Here is a 16,827-nt window from a genome sequence, read left to right on the forward strand (position 1 = left end):
GGAAAGGAGCGGGTTTGGAACTGAGGGACGCGGTCAGAGCGGTCACAGGGCAGTGGTTGGGCTGCGTGCTCTGCATGGCCCTTCTCCAACCTTGCCAGAGGTCTAACGTCTATACAAACTGACTTGTGGAAGTTGTCCCGTTTCTGCTTCCAGCCCGGCAGAGGTTTGGCTGTGCTCTGAGTGGAAACCTTGCGCGCTGCAGGTGTTTGCTGTGCAGGAGGATGGGCGGCTGTGGCTGTGACAGGTGTTGGGATGTGCTGCTCTGCCCCTCGTGGATTCCTGCTCGGGAGAAGGGAGCATCTTGTTTTTGGCGTTGAGAAAGCAGCGCTCGGATCGTTACGGCGATTGCTTGGAAGTTGTTATGCGGGGTGATTTGTCTTAGTGGAACAGTTTGAGTGTCAGCAGTGGGAATCGCGTGCTGCCCATGGCACAGGGTGGGGAGGGGGAGAGAAAAGGGAGAGCTGGGAAAGGTGTGGGGCAGCATGCAGAGCTGCTGTGTGGAGAGCTGTTGGAGATGCCAGGCTCTTGCAGGAGCTTCTCCTGGAATGTTTTGTATCAGAAATGGGATTTTCAGCCTTTGTTACATGTGGGGCTTTGATGAGCAGAAGTACGGGGTGGCTTTGAGGTGTTGTTCCGCAGGAAGAGGAGCTGGTCTGCAGGCTGGAAATGGGGCTGGGGGCATTTCCCTCCTGGATTTCTTTATTCCTTGTTTATTCTTTTTTTTTCTTCTGTTTTGCTTTTTTTTCCTCACTTTCTGCCCATGATTTACATACAGGCAGCGTCTCTATAACAATAGAATTCCAAATCATTAAAATTACTCTGGTTACTGTAGCTATTTACTCAACTTATCTTAATTGCTGCCATCAGCTTACACAAACCCAGTAAATACAGTTATCAGGAGGCAGCACCGCAGTGATACAAACAGAGCAGCTAGGCTGAGCAAACAGCTTGATGAGCACACTTGAATCTTTGCAGGATTTGTGTTTGCTTTTTAATTGAAGACCAATCTTCCCACCCTTGTGCCAACCCTTCAGTGCGCTCACAGAGGGGTGAACGCGGCTGCGAGTTGCAGTGCTGAAGAGTTTGGGAGCAGCTGCCCTTCATGCAGCCAACCTTCCCCAGCAAACATGCAGCACCTGCCCTCCCCATCCCTGAAGCTGCTTTTTGCATTTTGGGTGCCATCGTTTCCTGTCCTGCAGAATCCCAAGCTGATATTACATGCAAAGCACAATGAATTGAGCTCCCTGCAGGTGTTACCTGTGCAAAAAGCCTTGTGATCCTCATAACAGTGCAGGTCTCCAAAGCCACCCAAGGCTTGGTGAGTGGGGCACCACAGTTTACATTCAGAACTTTGCTTTATGCCTTTTCAGCTCTCTGTTGCCATTGTTTTGCAGTTAGCATCTTCTGTCTTTGGCGCTGCACATCCTTAGGACTTGGGCTGTTTGTTGAGGTGTTCATGGCAGCTTGTTGTTGTCGAAGCAATTGAAGTTGACTTGTTGCTGCTGGGCTCCCGCTCCTCATCCTTGACGTATTTCACACCCCACTCTTCTGCTGCTGACTCTGTTGTGTGCTCTCCATCGAGTCCCGCTGGTGGCACAGCAGAGGAGGGCCCTTCCCACCACAGCTCCATTCCATTTTGTTGCTGTGTGACCTCTGAGTAAAGGAGCTCCTGCTCACATCTGACCTCAGTTCCCCTCTTTCGGTGTAAAGCTGCTCCCCAAAAAGGAATCCTCCTCCTCCAGCATTTTGCACGTGGGTCAGAAAACTGATTGCCCAGATTTTAGGCATCAGCGGGTGTCAGAACTGCAGGTGTGGGGTCACAGAGCAACGCTGTGCTCTGGGCTGCGCATCAGCGCGTGGCACAGAGGGACAATAGAGGCACCAGAGGGAGAAGCAGCGCCGGGAAGGGCTGATACGAAGCGGGGGGAGGGAGAGGGGCTGCTGCCGCCTTTGGGCCTTGGTTTTATTCTCATAATCTCATCTGGGGGGTGTCAGCGTGCCTCTGTGGTCGGGATCTGTGTGCCTTCCTCCCGAGGGTCCCCGCCAGCTGCAGCGCGCTGCAAATGCTCCCTTTTTGTGTTTTGCTTTGTTGTTGTTGTTGTGTTTTTTTTTCCCTATGTATGAATTTGAATGTAGATATGTTTAAATGCACCCCTTTGGCAGCTCGGCATCGAAACACCCTTCCCAGTGGCTGCAGTTAAAGGCTTCAGATGCACCTTTAGGTCTTGGCCATGGGGTTCCGTGCTCAGCAGACAATGAGAGAACATCTGCGGTGTGAGGAGGGGGAGGCAGAAACATCTCAGCCCCGAGGATGGGGGAGAGCAGAGCAGGAGAGGAGCACAGCAGCTGTGGCAGCGTCTCTGTTTGCCAGGCTTTGCTTTGTACAAATCCATTGCAGAGCAAAGGGGAGCTTGAGGCCGAGCATCTGGGCAGAGCAGCACGCCTTCATTGCTGCTGGAACAATAAATGCAGCTGAACGTAAGTCAGCTGTGTCAGACAAGGCTTGATTTTAATGGAGGGCGACCCGTGGTCTAATTATTTTGTATGAAATCTTCTCTCCTGTATTGCAGTTACCGACAGTTTTTATTCCTGACCTTTTAATTAATTAAAAGCAAGAAGTTCTTAAGTTTGTACCATCGTTTGCTTTTTTTTTTTTGCTTTTTTTTAAACAGTCTTTGTATTGGAAACGCTGACTGAGATCGCTTTTCTTTTTCCTTTGCAGTACTTTCCTGTACCTGAAGTTCCTGGTGGTGTGGGCACTGGTACTGCTAGCAGACTTTGTCCTGGAGTTCAGGTTTGAGTATCTGTGGCCCTTCTGGCTCTTCATCAGGAGCGTTTACGATTCCTTCAGATACCAGGGCTTGGTGAGTACAGCATGGAGCTGCTGGCCCCCTGTGGGGAAGTCCTGTGAGGCAGCAGGGTAATTTCCACGCTCCACAGCTTATTTCGTGGCCCTGATGCTCACTTCCACAAAAGGAGCTGCCAGGTGGCGAGGTGACTTGTGCTCAAGTCTCTTCCTTCTCACGTTGCCTCTTTAATCTGTGGCAAATGGAAGCGGAACACATGGCTGTAAATTGTTCCCTGCAGGCAGATAGCGTTGGAATTCCTGAGATAAGGGGTTTTGTTTAGATCCCCCTCCATTAGAGCTTCCTTTAAGCCCTCGCCTGTTTAAACATTTACCACCTGGGGAGAGTTCAGTGACGCTGCTGGTTTTTATTTGTAGTCCAATCTTAATGATGGCACTGCATCAGCACTGTGTGTCAGCCATCTTCAAACAAAACAAGGCGTAAACGGTGCAGCTTGGGGACTTGCAGGAGGGGTGGCTGGGGCACAGAAATCCTCAGGCTGTACAATGGCTCATGAACAGATCTGTCCTGCCATCAGCCTGCTCTGTTTGCTTGGGCTGGGTGATCTTAGTGATCTCTCCCAGCCCAAACAGTGCAGCATTTTCTTTGCCCTGGTTACAAGTCACACTCACATTTCTATGCTGGACTCACTGGTGACGTTTGCTGAATAATCTGAAACACTCTTCTTTCCCTCCTTTCTTTTTAGGCTTTTTCAGTATTTTTTGTGTGCGTAGCATTCACATCAAATATAATATGTCTGCTCTTCATACCAATACAATGGCTGTTCTTTGCTGCCAGCACGTACGTGTGGGTACAGTATGTCTGGCACACAGGTAGGTCGTTGTTCTTTAACTAAAACACACTGATTTGAATACGTATCTTAAGTAATTCTTGATCACATGCAGAACCCCTCTTCTATTTGTCAGATTTGCTTTAAGGCACTTTTTACACTGGTAAGAAATGTTCTTTCTGTTGCCCTTGGTATCCTTGTGTGCGCCCGATATCATCTCTCTTTGTACATCTTGTGGTTAATCTTCACTTAATGATTAACTGCTGGAACTGAAGGTCTGTGAGCAGGAGTTCCTGACTTCAGAACACTCCTGCACAGCTCAACAGGTACTGAGCAAATGCAAGAGCTCTGAAACAATACGATACCCTTCCCACTGCTCAACTAACGTGCTGTTTAATTGGGATATCACCATATACCCCCATATATTTAATTCAGGAAGACACCTTGCTTTGCTTAAAGGCAGCTTTTGGTCCCTCAGGACATTGGTGTTTGGGACTCTGGTAATGTTTCTGTGTTAGTCCTGCAGTGAGATGATGGGAGCTTGCAGGATAGCACGGATTGCTTCTCAGCTTGCTGGTGAAAGCAGTCATCTCCCTGACAAGTTAGTCATGGGGAATAATGACAGCGTGGGAGTTCATGGAAAAGACTCTGAACCAGTTGCTGCCCAATATAAAATAGGTTAAAAAAAAACCCCAAACCTGGGTTTATTTTTAGGGTTGTGTTAAGATGTCGAAGCGTTCTCTCAAGCTGTTCTCAGAGCAAAGGCAGCATCTGATGGACTCAGCTTGAACTTCAGCTGTTTAGCTCTGCTTCCCTGCAGCCTTAGGAATTAATCTTTCTTTCATGCTTATTTAAGTTGATGGGAATTTGCTTTTTCTTTTTTTTTTTTTTTTTTTTTTTGAGAAAGTGCTGATCTTTTTAGGTAGTGCATTACCTCCCAGAACATCCCTTGTAGCAGAGGGATTTTACCATAGCTTTCCAATTTGCGTGGAAGGAAACAGTTCAAGAGAGACCAAAAGTAGAGAGCATAGTAAACAGAGCAAAGCAAATCACATCAGGGCCTCAAAATAGCACCCACAGCTCCAAACTGGAGACCTGCTTCCAAATAAGCACACAAGACGTCGACGTCGGCGCGTAGCCAAAAACCTGATGAGGTTTGGGGCACGGAGCTGCCATTGAGTTGTGGGATTCTACAGCAGCAGCAACGCAGCCAGCAGCTTCCATTGAGCAAGAGGGTTGAGAGCCGAGCTGAGCTGAGCTTTGCTTGGCTGCTGCAGGGAAGGATCCGTGCTGTGCCCTCCGTTCCTCCGCCGCAGCGGCTCCTGGGGCCCATCTGCTCAGTGCTGGGCCTGGCAGATCCCGAACTCGGGGTGGGGAAGCAGTTCTGGCTGCGAGGTTGGCAGCTGTAACATGAGCTCATCTTCTGCAGCTCCTTCCACTCGCATTCCTGGTCTAAATACGGCGCTGTGCCGCGCTGTGCAGTTTGCTCCACCTCTGCTGGTTTCCGCCGGTGCCTTGTAACAGCAATCAAACAAGATGAGGAGGCAGGCGTTCAGAACCACCTTAAAGACATCCCAGATACTTTTATCAAGCAAAAAAACTCCCAAGCTCTTGCAGTTCCATTTATAAATGTCTGAAAATTGCCCGCTGTCTTTTGGAAACCTTTAAAAATGGCTTTCGAATGTCTGCTGCTTGTCGTATGGTACTGAGGTGTTTCTCTCTCTCTTTTCCCCTGTCTCTCCTTCCCTCTCTCCCCTCCATAGAGAGGGGTGTGTGTCTACCAACAGTATCACTGTGGATACTTTTTGTTTATATCGAAGCAGCAATTAGATTTAAAGATTTAAAGAACTTCCACGTGGACCTTTGTCGTCCCTTCGCAGCACACTGGTAAGTCCCCTTTGCTCATTAACATTTCTTATTAAGCACTTATTATTAAACCAGAGGGGTCGATACCCGGGGCTTTGGATGTTGCTTCAGGGTTTGGCCGTTTGATTCTCCCTCTCACAGCTGTCCTTAAGCATTCCATCCATAACATTGTGTTACACCCTGACCAAGTGTGGTCGTCCTGGAGGTATTTGTGATATTTGTGGGAGTTCTTGTCATCCATTTACAAATCCTGTACCTTCGTAACGAGTGGAAGGCAAAAGTGTCACAGAAAGATTTGCACTCATGATTCATGCATTCCATTAAGACGATTTTCTCTAATGAAGAATGCTTCTCGTCCAGAGGTGCACTTCTCTACCACAAGTTTGTAGTGTATCACAAGGCTTTGCTGGGATAATGTGTGTCCTCTTTGGTTCCCAGAGCATTTGGTCCATTTCTCCATGGGACAGCCCTCATTCATTTGGCATCTGTCATTTTCATTTCTGTTGTCCACGCGGTGCAAATAAACCCCTTAAACACGAACTGAATTCTGCTCAGGTTACAGAAACAGTTCAGGAGCTGTGAAGAAAAGTCTTTCTATTGCTGAATTAGATGCAGACATCTCAGCTTGTCATCAGGGTTTTCAAACTGGAGCTACAGCTGGCTTTGCTCAGCATCACAAAAGGAGCACTGGCAGATGCATATGCAAATGGTTCTTGCATTCTGGAAGCGTACTTAGAAATGCAGATTGCACAGTGCTGTTACTGAGCAAAGAGTGGGAAGACTTCCATGGTTCATGCAGTCATTTAGATGGGAGTTTTCCCCAGTGTAGGAACACCTTCTGTGTTCAAAATGCAGATTTGTGGTGCTTTGTTACCATGCTTGCCAAAGACAATGTATTTTTATATGCAGGTGTTTTTTTTATATGTATTTTTATATGCAGGTGTTTGCATGGCCCCTCAGGACCAAAACTAGATTGCAGTTGGCTGCTACCTCCTGGAGAGATGCACGGTTGCACCCTGTGCTTGTCCAGCAGCTGGCACTGCCATGCACCATGCAATTGCATCGTTGTAGTCATTTATGTTGCAATTAGTCTGTAACGAGCTGTAGCTTGGTAACAAACTCTCTCCGTTCTTATCATAGTGCAGCACAAAAGTTCTGTGGATCACTGTGTGAAAAATTGTAATTCAGATGTGCTCGCAGCTTTGCACTTCATTCATTTACATTTGGAATAATAAAGTTGCTCTTTTTTTCCCCCCCCATAGCATTGGTTACCCTGTCGTCAGTTTGGGCTTTGGCTTTAAAAGCTACGTCAGCTACAAAATGCGTTTAAGAAAACAAAAAGAGGTGCAGAAGGAGAACGAGTTCTACATGCAGCTCCTGCAGCAAGCGCTGCCCCCGGAGCAGCAGATGCTGCAGCGGCAGGAGAGGGAGGCAGAGGAAGGTGAGCTGCTCCTCCTGCTCTGTGTGCCACCAGCGCCTCAAGGTCCTGCTGCTTTCATCCCTTGTGATCCCAGAGGAGGCTGAAAGAAACCTTTGGTTTGGTTTGGTCTGACCCTAGAATGGCTGGGTTGCAAAGGAGCACAGTGCTCATCCAGCTCCAACCCCCTGCTGTGTGCAGGTCACCAACCAGCAGCCCAGGCTGCCCAGAGCCACATCCAGCCTGGCCTTGAATGCCTGCAGGGATGGGGATCCACAGCCTCCTTGGGCAACCTGTGCCAGTGCCTCACCACCCTCTGGGTGAAAAACCTCCTCCTCATATCCAACCTAAACCTCCCTTGTCTCAGTTTAAAACCATTCCCCCTTCTCCCATCACCATCCACCCTCACAAACAGCCGTTCTCCCTCCTGTTTATATGTTCCCTTCAAGTACTGGAAGGCTACAATGGAGTCTCCCCAGAGCCTTTGTTTCTCTGAGCTAAACAAGCCCAGCTCCTCCAGCCTTTCCTCATAGAGGTGCTCCAGCCTCTGATCATCTCAGTGGCTCCTCCAAGAGCTCCATGTCTTTCTCACATTGGGGGACCCAGCTCTGACTGCAGTGCTGCAGATGGGGCCTCTCAAGATCCAAGCAGAGGGGCACAATCACCTCCCCCTCCCTGCTGGCCACCCATTTTTTTTCTTCTTGGGTTTGGGTTTGTTTCGTTTTTGCTAAGCAGACTCTTAATGATTGCCTTCAGCAGAAGAGATGGTTGTAGACACCACCGTTCTTCTCCGTGTCATAATATTGATTGATTTTTAACAAAACTAATTTATTTTTTTTCTTTATTTTGGTATTGCAGCCAAAGGATTATCTGAGATGGATTCCTCGATACTTTTGCAGCACAATGGAGGCATTCCAGCCAATAAAAAATTATCCGCAACGTTGCCAGAGCTAGAATATAGAGAAAAAGGGAAAGAAAAGGACAAGGATGCTAAGAAACACAATCTCGGAATAAATAACAACATTTTGCAACCCGTAGACTCTAAAATACAAGAAATTGAATACATGGAAAACCATATCAATAGTAAAAGATTGAACAACGATCTCGTGGGAAGTACAGAAAACCTCTTGAAGGAGGACTCATGCACTGCCTCATCCAAAAATTACAAAAACGTCAGTGGGGTTGTGAACTCCTCCCCACGCAGTCACAGTGCGACCAACGGGAGCATCCCCTCAGCAGCCACGAAGAACGAGAAGAAGCAGAAGTGTCCGAGCAAGAGCCCCAGTGCACATAAGGACTTAATGGAGAACTGTATTCCCAATAACCAGCTCAGCAAACCAGATGCGTTGGTGAGGTGAGTTTCGTTGGAACGCAGTGTGAGAGGCTCTCGTGGCGCCAGGCTTTGGGGGGTGGTTGGGGTTTGGTTGGGTTTTCGTTTCTTAGTTGGTCTTCGGAGGGAGATGTAAGCTGTGATCTCGTAGGGAGGACAGAGCTGGCTGGCAGTGGGGTGAGGCAGGCAGCAGGCAGCCTGCTGGGGTCTCTTCCCGACTTTTGCCTCCCGTGGCCACATCGTGTTCAGCAAACAGCTTCCAGTGTCCCTCAGGATGTGGTGCCCACCGACCTCACAGGGTGTTGTGAGGCTCTGGATGGCCGTCATTGGAGGAAAGGCGTGAGGAAAATGTGGAGAATGCTCATTACAGAGCTCAGGGGATTCTTGGCAAGCATTCCCAGGTGATTTTTCCATCTCCAGGGAATTCAGAGGGGCTCGGTGGTACTTGGGCAGGTTTTGGTTTCTCATCTGGTGGTGGGGTCTCTTTTTCCCTCTGAAACGTTTGGCTTTTGCTTTCAATTCACAAATACAGATGCAATTATCAGCTGCCCTACGATCCTTGAAGCGATCACTCGAACTTGCTGTGCTTGTGAGCTGCATCACTGCTCACCAACCAGTTTAAATGCAGGCCACAGCACTTGACCAGGACAGCAAAGATGGGAGAGGTCTCATCTCGATGTCCACTCGTGTGAAGTTCGCCCTGAGGAGCTGCTAGCAGTGGCACAGCACCCATAGAAGAACTGAAGTGCTGCGTGCTCACGTTGGCAGCGGGGGCAACGAGGGCAAAACAAAGAACAGCTCTCTTAGCGAAGCACTCTGGGTCGTGTAGAACTTCAGTTTTTGTAGCCAGGTGATTATGGAGCAGTGTAAGCAAAGGGACACAGCGTTCATCAGGGGGTGATGGGCAGCTGGAAGCAGCAGCCTGAGCGTCTTTGCCTTCCCAAGGCAGTAAGGGAGACGAGCCATCTTGGAGGGGACTGCTCAGTCGTCTGCTTTGTTACTGAGAGCAGTAATGATAGGCAGCAGTGCTTAAGAAAAAAAGAAGCATATCTGTGTCTGGTAATGAGAAACAAAGAAATTGGCATTGGCTCTGTATGCACAGAAGAGCTCGGACTTGCTTTTTTACAGCAGAACATTTGGGGGCTGAAGATGAGCACGTGGCTCACGCCAGAGGATGCAAGAAGTGTGCTTCTTTATTTTTTTAAATGGGAAATGATCTTTTTTTAATGAATTACCACTAATTTTGGCAGATCTGATTGTCTTAATGAGAGAAACCAGGCAGGAAACATTTGGTCCTTACCCTGTGATGGATTATTGGCTTCCTAACTCGTACAGGGAGGACATTTTCCTGCTGTCGGATTGTCACGATGGAGCTCAAGGTGTTGAAGTAACTTGTTGTCCTCAGCATGAAGCATTCATTTGCTTAGTGCCACCACTGTTGGCCCACTATGATTTTTCTTCTACCTATGCATACATATACAATGTACTTTTTATTCATTATTTTATCTTAAGAGATTTATTTCAAACATGTGGGGAACGCAAAGCTGAGCTGGGGGCCTCTCATTACAAACTGGTGTTTCTATTTAACCAATTTGAGGTGAAAATATATTAACAAATAAGCTTGCATGACTTGCTAAGGCTGCAATTAAGTGTATGGCAGATTCTCTCAGGTCAGGAGGAATTGAAACTAACTTCACCAAGTCCTGAACTATGGATAACATAACACAGGTACGTTTTGTGCTTGGAGGACAAAACCCAACTGTGTTTAGTGAGAACTCAGGAGTGCAGAGCATCACTGACACAGCCTGAATTAGGTGAGAAAAGCGAAAATGTGCTCTTGTGGCCACCTGGCAGCCCTGGGGGTTTCTCAGCCTTATCAGTTTCATTTCTGCATGGAGGGAAGGAGGTGATTCCATCAGGGGTTGCACAGTGCTGCAGTGGTGGAAGGGAACAGAATTCCCGTGGGGGTTGTGAAGGGTTTGCACAGCTGTACGTAGAGCTGTGTGTGCAGAGTTACCTAACAGATGATACAGCAAGGAGAGGCATCATGTCTGAACTGATCGTCTGATGCACTGGGACCCTTGGGTAACGGGGAAGCGCAGTCTTTTAAACTGAACACCCTCTTTTAAAATTGTCTGTCCTAGGTTGGAACAAGACATTAAAAAGTTAAAGGCTGACCTGCAAGCAAGCAGGCAGATCGAGCAGGAGCTGCGTAGCCAGATCAGTTCTTTGACCAACACAGAACGGGGAATTCGGTCTGAGATCGGGCAGCTCCGGCAGGAAAACGAGCTGCTCCAGAACAAGTAGGTGCTCTGTACAGCTGTGTGAGATGGATGCTGATGGCTGGAGTTTGCTGGAGGGGGAAATGCTGTGTTAAGACTTTACAAAGTATGAGGTGCTTGCAAGAAAGCAAGACTCACCAGGGACTTGTGACAGCAATTTATTTGTAGAAAGTGAAAACCTGTGCTAAACCCCATACCTGTTTTCTTCCAGATTGCACAATGCTGTACAAATGAAACAAAAAGACAAGCAAATGATCAGCCAGCTGGAGAAGAAACTAAAGGCAGAGCAAGAGGCAAGAGCCTTTGTAGAAAAACAATTAATGGAAGAAAAGAAGAGAAAGAAGTTGGAAGAAGCGACCGCTGCACGTGCTGTTGCATTTGCTGCTGCTACAAGGTGTGTGGTTCTGCCCCAGAAGGAATATCAGCTCCAGAAAATGTCTCAGATGATGAATGCACTCTGAGTTTACAAAGATGATCAGGGGGCTGCAGCAGCTCCCCTATGAAGACAGGCTGAGGGAGCTGGGCTTGTTCAGCCTGGAGAAAAGAAGGCTGCAGGGTGACCTCATTGCAGCCTGCAGTACCTAAAGGGAGCCTAAAACAGGAGGGGAATCAACTCTTGGAAAGGGGAGATAACAGCAGGACAAGGGAAAATGGCTTGAAGTTGAGGGAGGGAAGATTGAGGTTGGATGTCAGGGGGAAGTTCTTTGCTATGAGAGTGGTGAGGTGCTGGAACAGCTGCCCAGAGAGGCTGTGATGCCCCGTCCATCCCTGGAGGTGTTCAAGGCCAGGTTGGATGGGGCCCTGGGCAGCCTGGGCTGGTGTGAAATGGGGAGGTTGGTGGCCCTGCATGTGGCAGGGGGTTGGAGCTCCGTGATCCTTGAGGTCCCTTCCAACCCTGGCCATTCTGTGAGTTATCAGCTGTACGGTGGCTGTGCTGGCAGAGAGCTGTTGTGCTCTGTGTGGGTCAGTCCTCTCAAAACAGAATCTCCCCTTTCACATGGGGGCTGTGCATCAAGGTTTCATGCAGTGACCTTGGCCAAAATGGCCTTTATGTTGCTCCTCAGAAATATGCTGCTGTAGCCACTGACTGCCAGTGCTCAGCACAGTGATATTTCAGTATTCATGCAGGTGTAAGATGGAATGGTTTTTAACATGAAAATGTGATGCAAGTGACAGTGATGGCAGTGATCCAAGTGTCTGAAAAGATTTATTTCAGCTTTTCTGTTCTCCATCCTTCATAAACGTTCCAGGCAACTTCCCAGTCCTCAAGGTGTAAAATTGGGGAACTCTGTGGAGTTTTTCATTGTTGCCATAGGGAAAATCTCCTACTGAAAAGAGCAAAGTTACCTTTCCTTTCTTATCCATCAATACTGGTAGTACTTGTCATGTAATAAGCAATCCCGGGCTCACAGCCTCCTGCTTTTATTCACTGTCTTCTCTTTCAATTCTTTTTCTGCAGAGGAGAATGTACCGAAACTTTACGGAATCGCATCCGAGAGCTGGAGACAGAGTGCAAGAAGCTGAGCATTGACATCAAGCTGAAAGAAGATCAGATACGAGAACTAGAAATGAAAGTTCAGGTAACAAGAAAGTGCCAGGGCTTAGAGCAGCATCACAGCAAGCAGTCTCAAGGGTCTGAGAGTGCTGGATCTACGCAAGAGGCAATGAACACCTCCAAGAATCGGTCTCTTCAGATGTGTTTCTTGCATGTCTTGCATCAGAGTTTGTAAGAAGATGGGGATGAGAAAGGTTACAGGTCTCAGCTCCACGCCACTCCAATGTTTAAATGATTTGGGTTGATTTTCTTTTCTCCACACCAATGGTCAGGATAGACTGAGGAAAACATAGCCTCCACTACACCTTATGTCCTGTGTGAGGCCTTGTTGGCAGTCTGTGTTGTTTTACATGTTGGCAAGTAAGGAATTCAACAACAACAAAAAAAACCCAGCCATCTAGAAATAGCCATTCCCAACCACAAGGTGACTGACTTCCATGCAATACTTGCTCCCTCCTTTTCACTTTTCTACATTTCTGGGTTTGCATCAGTTTGGTTAAATGTGAAAAGCACACAAAGATGAAGTCCCTCTCATCAGACAACTGAAATAGCTTACAATGCAGTCAGTCTTTATTTAGTATAGCTTCAAATGTCCTGGTAAGGGCTTTGTCCCCATTCTAGCTGCTTTCATATTCCACAGCTTAGCTCTTTGTGCTTGCAGAAGAGCTCTGTACAGCTCTCAGCTGGGAGGGATGAGTGAAAGGTCTCACAGACAGCAAGGAGCTGAGGAGCAGGGGAAATGGGACTGAAGTTCTTTACAGGGAGAGTGGTGAGGTGCTGGAACAGCTGCCCAGAGAGGCTGTGATGCCCCGTCCATCCCTGGAGGTGTTCAAGGCCGGGTTGGATGGGGCCCTGGGCAGCCTGGGCTGCTGTGAAATGGGGAGGTTGGTGGCCCTGTGTGTAGCAGGGGGTTGGAGCTCCGTGATCCCTGAGGTCCCTTCCAACCCTGTTCATTCTGTGATTCTGTGGACTTGCTCCTGCACTGTAGCTGCTCTTTGTACAGTATGGCTTTAATCACTTGTGTGATGGTCATGTGTAATTACTGCAGGTGATACTACAGCGTCCTCAATTAACCATCATTTTAATTTGACTGTATTAATACCAGGCCCAGTAGCGTGCTTGTAAGAAAGGGAAAGATTGCTCAGTCCAGCTCATCCGTGAAACCTGCAGGAATGTTTGTCCTCATTGCTCCTACAGGAACTGAGGAAGTACAAGGAAAACGAGAAGGATACGGAGGTGTTGATGTCAGCACTTTCAGCCATGCAGGATAAAACGCAGCACTTAGAGAACAGCCTGAGCGCAGAGACGCGGATCAAGCTGGATCTTTTCTCGGCGTTAGGAGACGCGAAACGGCAGCTTGAGATCGCCCAAGGTAACAGAGTGGTGGGGAGGGTTCAAAATCAAAATCAGGGAGGGTTGGAGACGGGGAATCCTGGGGTCCCCCCCCAGTCCAAGCCATCCTGGGATTTCCTCCGTTTTTATAAATGGTTTCCTCAAAGCTGGAGATCTTCTTTGAAAGAGCTAGAAGATAAGATAGCAGCGCTGTCTGTTGGCCCCGGGCCTCGATCTGAAGCAAATAGACCGAAATGGGGGGGGGGGGAAACCCAAAGGTCCCCCTGTCGGTAAGCAGAGAGGTGTCCGTGTTGCAGTGCCACCAGGGGGAGCTTGGAGCCAGCGTTTAACCTGCGGGGCTGTCTGTTAGCTGGGAGCCCTGGAGCAAAAGGAAGTAAACTCTTGGTTTAGTAGCTGTGGAATTTCCTCGAAGGAGTTCGTTTGCAGGAAGGCTTTCTTAGAATGAGAATCTTTTTTTTTCTGTGCTCTTTACGCAGTTACATAAATCGTGGGTCTGTGAGTGTGGGGGTGGTGTGGAAGGCAGGGGGGTGTAGAGAAATGGTGTGGACAGCTTTGGAAATCAGGAGAATAACGTTCAGTGACCCCCCGTGGGGTGGCTGTGACAAATGGGACAGTGCAGAATACAAGTCACATTTTGGCACCGTGCAGCTGTGGATCCAAACAGTGCAAAACGGAATAGAAGATGTGATGGTGTGAGGTGGTGCTGTAAGCATCTGACACAGAGGGGCAGCTGCACCAAGGCTTTTGCTTTTGCTGTTAGCAGATCAAAAAGCCAAATCCCTTCGTGGCGTTTGGCTTCAGCTGCTCATCACAGGAGCGCTGGAAGGTGAGAAGGTGCAGCTGTTTCTCAGCGACGCTCTTTGCCATTTCAGGGCAAATCATTCAGAAAGATCAGGAAATCAAGGAGCTCAAACAGAAGATTGCCGAAGTGATGGCAGTAATGCCCAGCATCACCTACACCGCAGCCACCAGCACGCTCAGCCCCGTTTCCCCACATTACTCTTCCAAATTTGTGGAGACCAGCCCTTCTGGACTCGATCCCAATGCCTCTGTTTATCAGCCCATGAAGAAATGAATGCCAACTCTGGTTTTGCCCGGCGACGTCGCCGTGCCGAAGGCTTCACACAGGAGTGTCTCTTGCAGTCCAAGATGAAATTGTATCGTGTGAGACTGTTATTTGTTGTCATTAAAAACAGGAGAAAAAAAACAAACAAACAAAAAACCCATCTGGATCGACTAGAACTGCCCATCAGTTTTTCTTGTAAATTTTTAGAAAACCTCACAGAACTTTGCAATTTATTTTCCTTGGCCAATGCATTAAAAACGATTCTTGGTTTTCAAGTAGCCAATTTTGCCTTCTTATGTACTTGTGCATGGTTTCCTCTTGAAAATACAGGGCTTTGCTTGATTTTGAACCCTTTCTTCTCCCGTTGTTTTTATTTTTCAACAATCGAGTTGAATTTGCCAATCAGATTCATTGAGAAATAGTGAGGAAAAACCTTTTGTTTTGACAGTGAAAGGGTTAAATAATCCAACAAAGCTTTGATTGATAGATGTGTTAAATACAAATAGGAGGCGTTGAGGAAGAGAAATTAATTCCCCCGTCCAAGGACCAAACCAAATTCAGGGGTGTTGCTTAAGGGAAAGCAGGAGGAAATGGGTGAGGATGCGACCGTGGTTGTTGTGTGAAATATTTATGCTCCCGTTGGTGTCTCTGGTCATTGAGAACTGCTGACAGTCTTGTTCACAGTGCCTTGGGAAAAGACATTTCAAGAGGAAACTTGATAGTTTAAACTATTTTTCCCCCCTTCGCTGTCATCTAGCTTTATATCAAGCTCATTACAGAGTCTGCTGCAAATTGTACATGGTAATTTGGATGTTCATCATAAACCAAGGTTACATCTTCTGTTTATTTCGATAAAACTCAGCAGTGTTCTGTAACTTGCCTTGATGATACAGCATCACAAAAGGCACAATATTAACCCAGGAAGCGTTGTGAAGGCAGAGCTGTGCAATGTACTGTATACAAGAGACTGTAAAGCTGGCTAATAAAAGCTGCAGTTCTGGTTTTTTATTATTATTACTTTTTTTCTATCACCTCATGTGTGCAAACTTAAACGGAGCTGAATATTTTTTTCAGCCGTTGTGCCAAGGAGGTTTTGAAGGAGTTTTTGAAATTGCAGAAAGGTTTGAGTTAAAATGTGTGCTGTAGGTTGGTAGAAGAAACGTTGGCACTGCTGACATCCACAGGGCTGCAGATGATTTTGAGGGTGGGGGTTGAAAGGATGGGAAACAAAACAATGGGGAGGAGCAGAATAAACTCAACGCTGTGGGTTTGCAAACATCGAGTCGGAAAGACAAAGGGCTTCTGAAAGGCTTTTTGTTAAGGCTTCCTGCTAATTGGTGCAGCTCATTTAAAAAACAAACAAACACAACGAAGCAGGACACACAAGGCAGTAAAAGTATTAAAGTTTCATCATTTCCAGCACAGATATTTTATTCTGGGATAAACTTGGAACTTCAGCCAGGTGTGCACATTGCTGTCAGCTGCATTTTTGGCTCATCCTTTGTAATCCTCACCACTGCTGGAGGTTTCCCATTGTTGCACAGAACTCTTTGAAAGGGGGGGATAACAGCAGGACAAGGGGAAATGGTTTGAAGTTGAGGGAGGGAAGACTGAGGTTGGATGTCAGGGGGAAGTTCTGTGCTATGAGAATGGTGAGGTGCTGGAACAGCTGCCCAGAGAGGCTGTGATGCCCCGTCCATCCCTGGAGGTGTTCAAGGCCAGGTTGGATGGGGCCCTGGGCAGCCTGGGCAGCTGTGAAATGTGGAGGTTGGTGGCCCTGTATGTGGCAGGGGGTTGGAGATTCATCATCCTTGAGGTTCCTTCCAATCCTGGCCATTCTGTGGACACGAAATGGCATCACTGACCTTTTTTGTGCTGAGGTTCCCCGTTTTGCTGCCTCCTTCGGCACATTTTGCAGTCAGTGCTGAGGTTCCGGTATTCGGCCTCGGCTGCGTTCTTTTCCCTGTGGGGTTAACGCTGTTAGCAGATCCCGTGCAGAACCTTTTGCAGCCAACGTGAATGCGGGATAAAGCATAAAGACGGGCCGCCATCGCCTCACCTCAGAGCCTGCGCTGGCTGCCATCGGAGCGCAGCCACGTCTGCAACCGCTTAGTGCTAAAAGGACAACCCCCTATGGCTCTATGGGAAAGGGGGAAAAAAGGGCGAGAATCCATTTGCACTGAACCGTAACGGCACTGAGCGGCGAAACGCCCGGAGCGACTGCGCTCTCCAAGCGCCTCACGTCGCCTCGCGTCATTACGTCACGTCACGTCGCTTTGCGTCATTGCGTCACGTCGCGTCGCGTTGCGTCACTCTGCGTAA

General features: G+C 48.0%; 1 protein-coding gene across 1 annotated transcript in view; it reads left to right on the plus strand.

The window, feature by feature from the left end:
* The window catches only part of MACO1 (macoilin 1), a 16,074-nt gene extending 561 nt beyond the window's left edge, over positions 1-15,513 (plus strand). The window contains exons 2-11 of the mRNA XM_042833961.1: positions 2,723-2,864; positions 3,553-3,679; positions 5,400-5,523; positions 6,765-6,943; positions 7,778-8,273; positions 10,394-10,552; positions 10,743-10,925; positions 11,991-12,111; positions 13,284-13,458; positions 14,312-15,513. Of these exons, the coding sequence (XP_042689895.1) occupies positions 2,723-2,864; positions 3,553-3,679; positions 5,400-5,523; positions 6,765-6,943; positions 7,778-8,273; positions 10,394-10,552; positions 10,743-10,925; positions 11,991-12,111; positions 13,284-13,458; positions 14,312-14,514 (1,909 nt within the window). The 3' untranslated portion in view covers positions 14,515-15,513. The remainder of the gene's footprint in view (positions 1-2,722; positions 2,865-3,552; positions 3,680-5,399; positions 5,524-6,764; positions 6,944-7,777; positions 8,274-10,393; positions 10,553-10,742; positions 10,926-11,990; positions 12,112-13,283; positions 13,459-14,311) is intronic.
* Positions 15,514-16,827: the final 1,314 nt, after the last annotated feature.

The sequence above is a fragment of the Centrocercus urophasianus genome, unplaced genomic scaffold (assembly GCF_019232065.1).
Source record: "Centrocercus urophasianus isolate 14NV4802_14NV808 unplaced genomic scaffold, USGS_Curo_1.0 seq_43, whole genome shotgun sequence".
NCBI classification, from domain to species: Eukaryota; Metazoa; Chordata; class Aves; order Galliformes; family Phasianidae; genus Centrocercus; species Centrocercus urophasianus.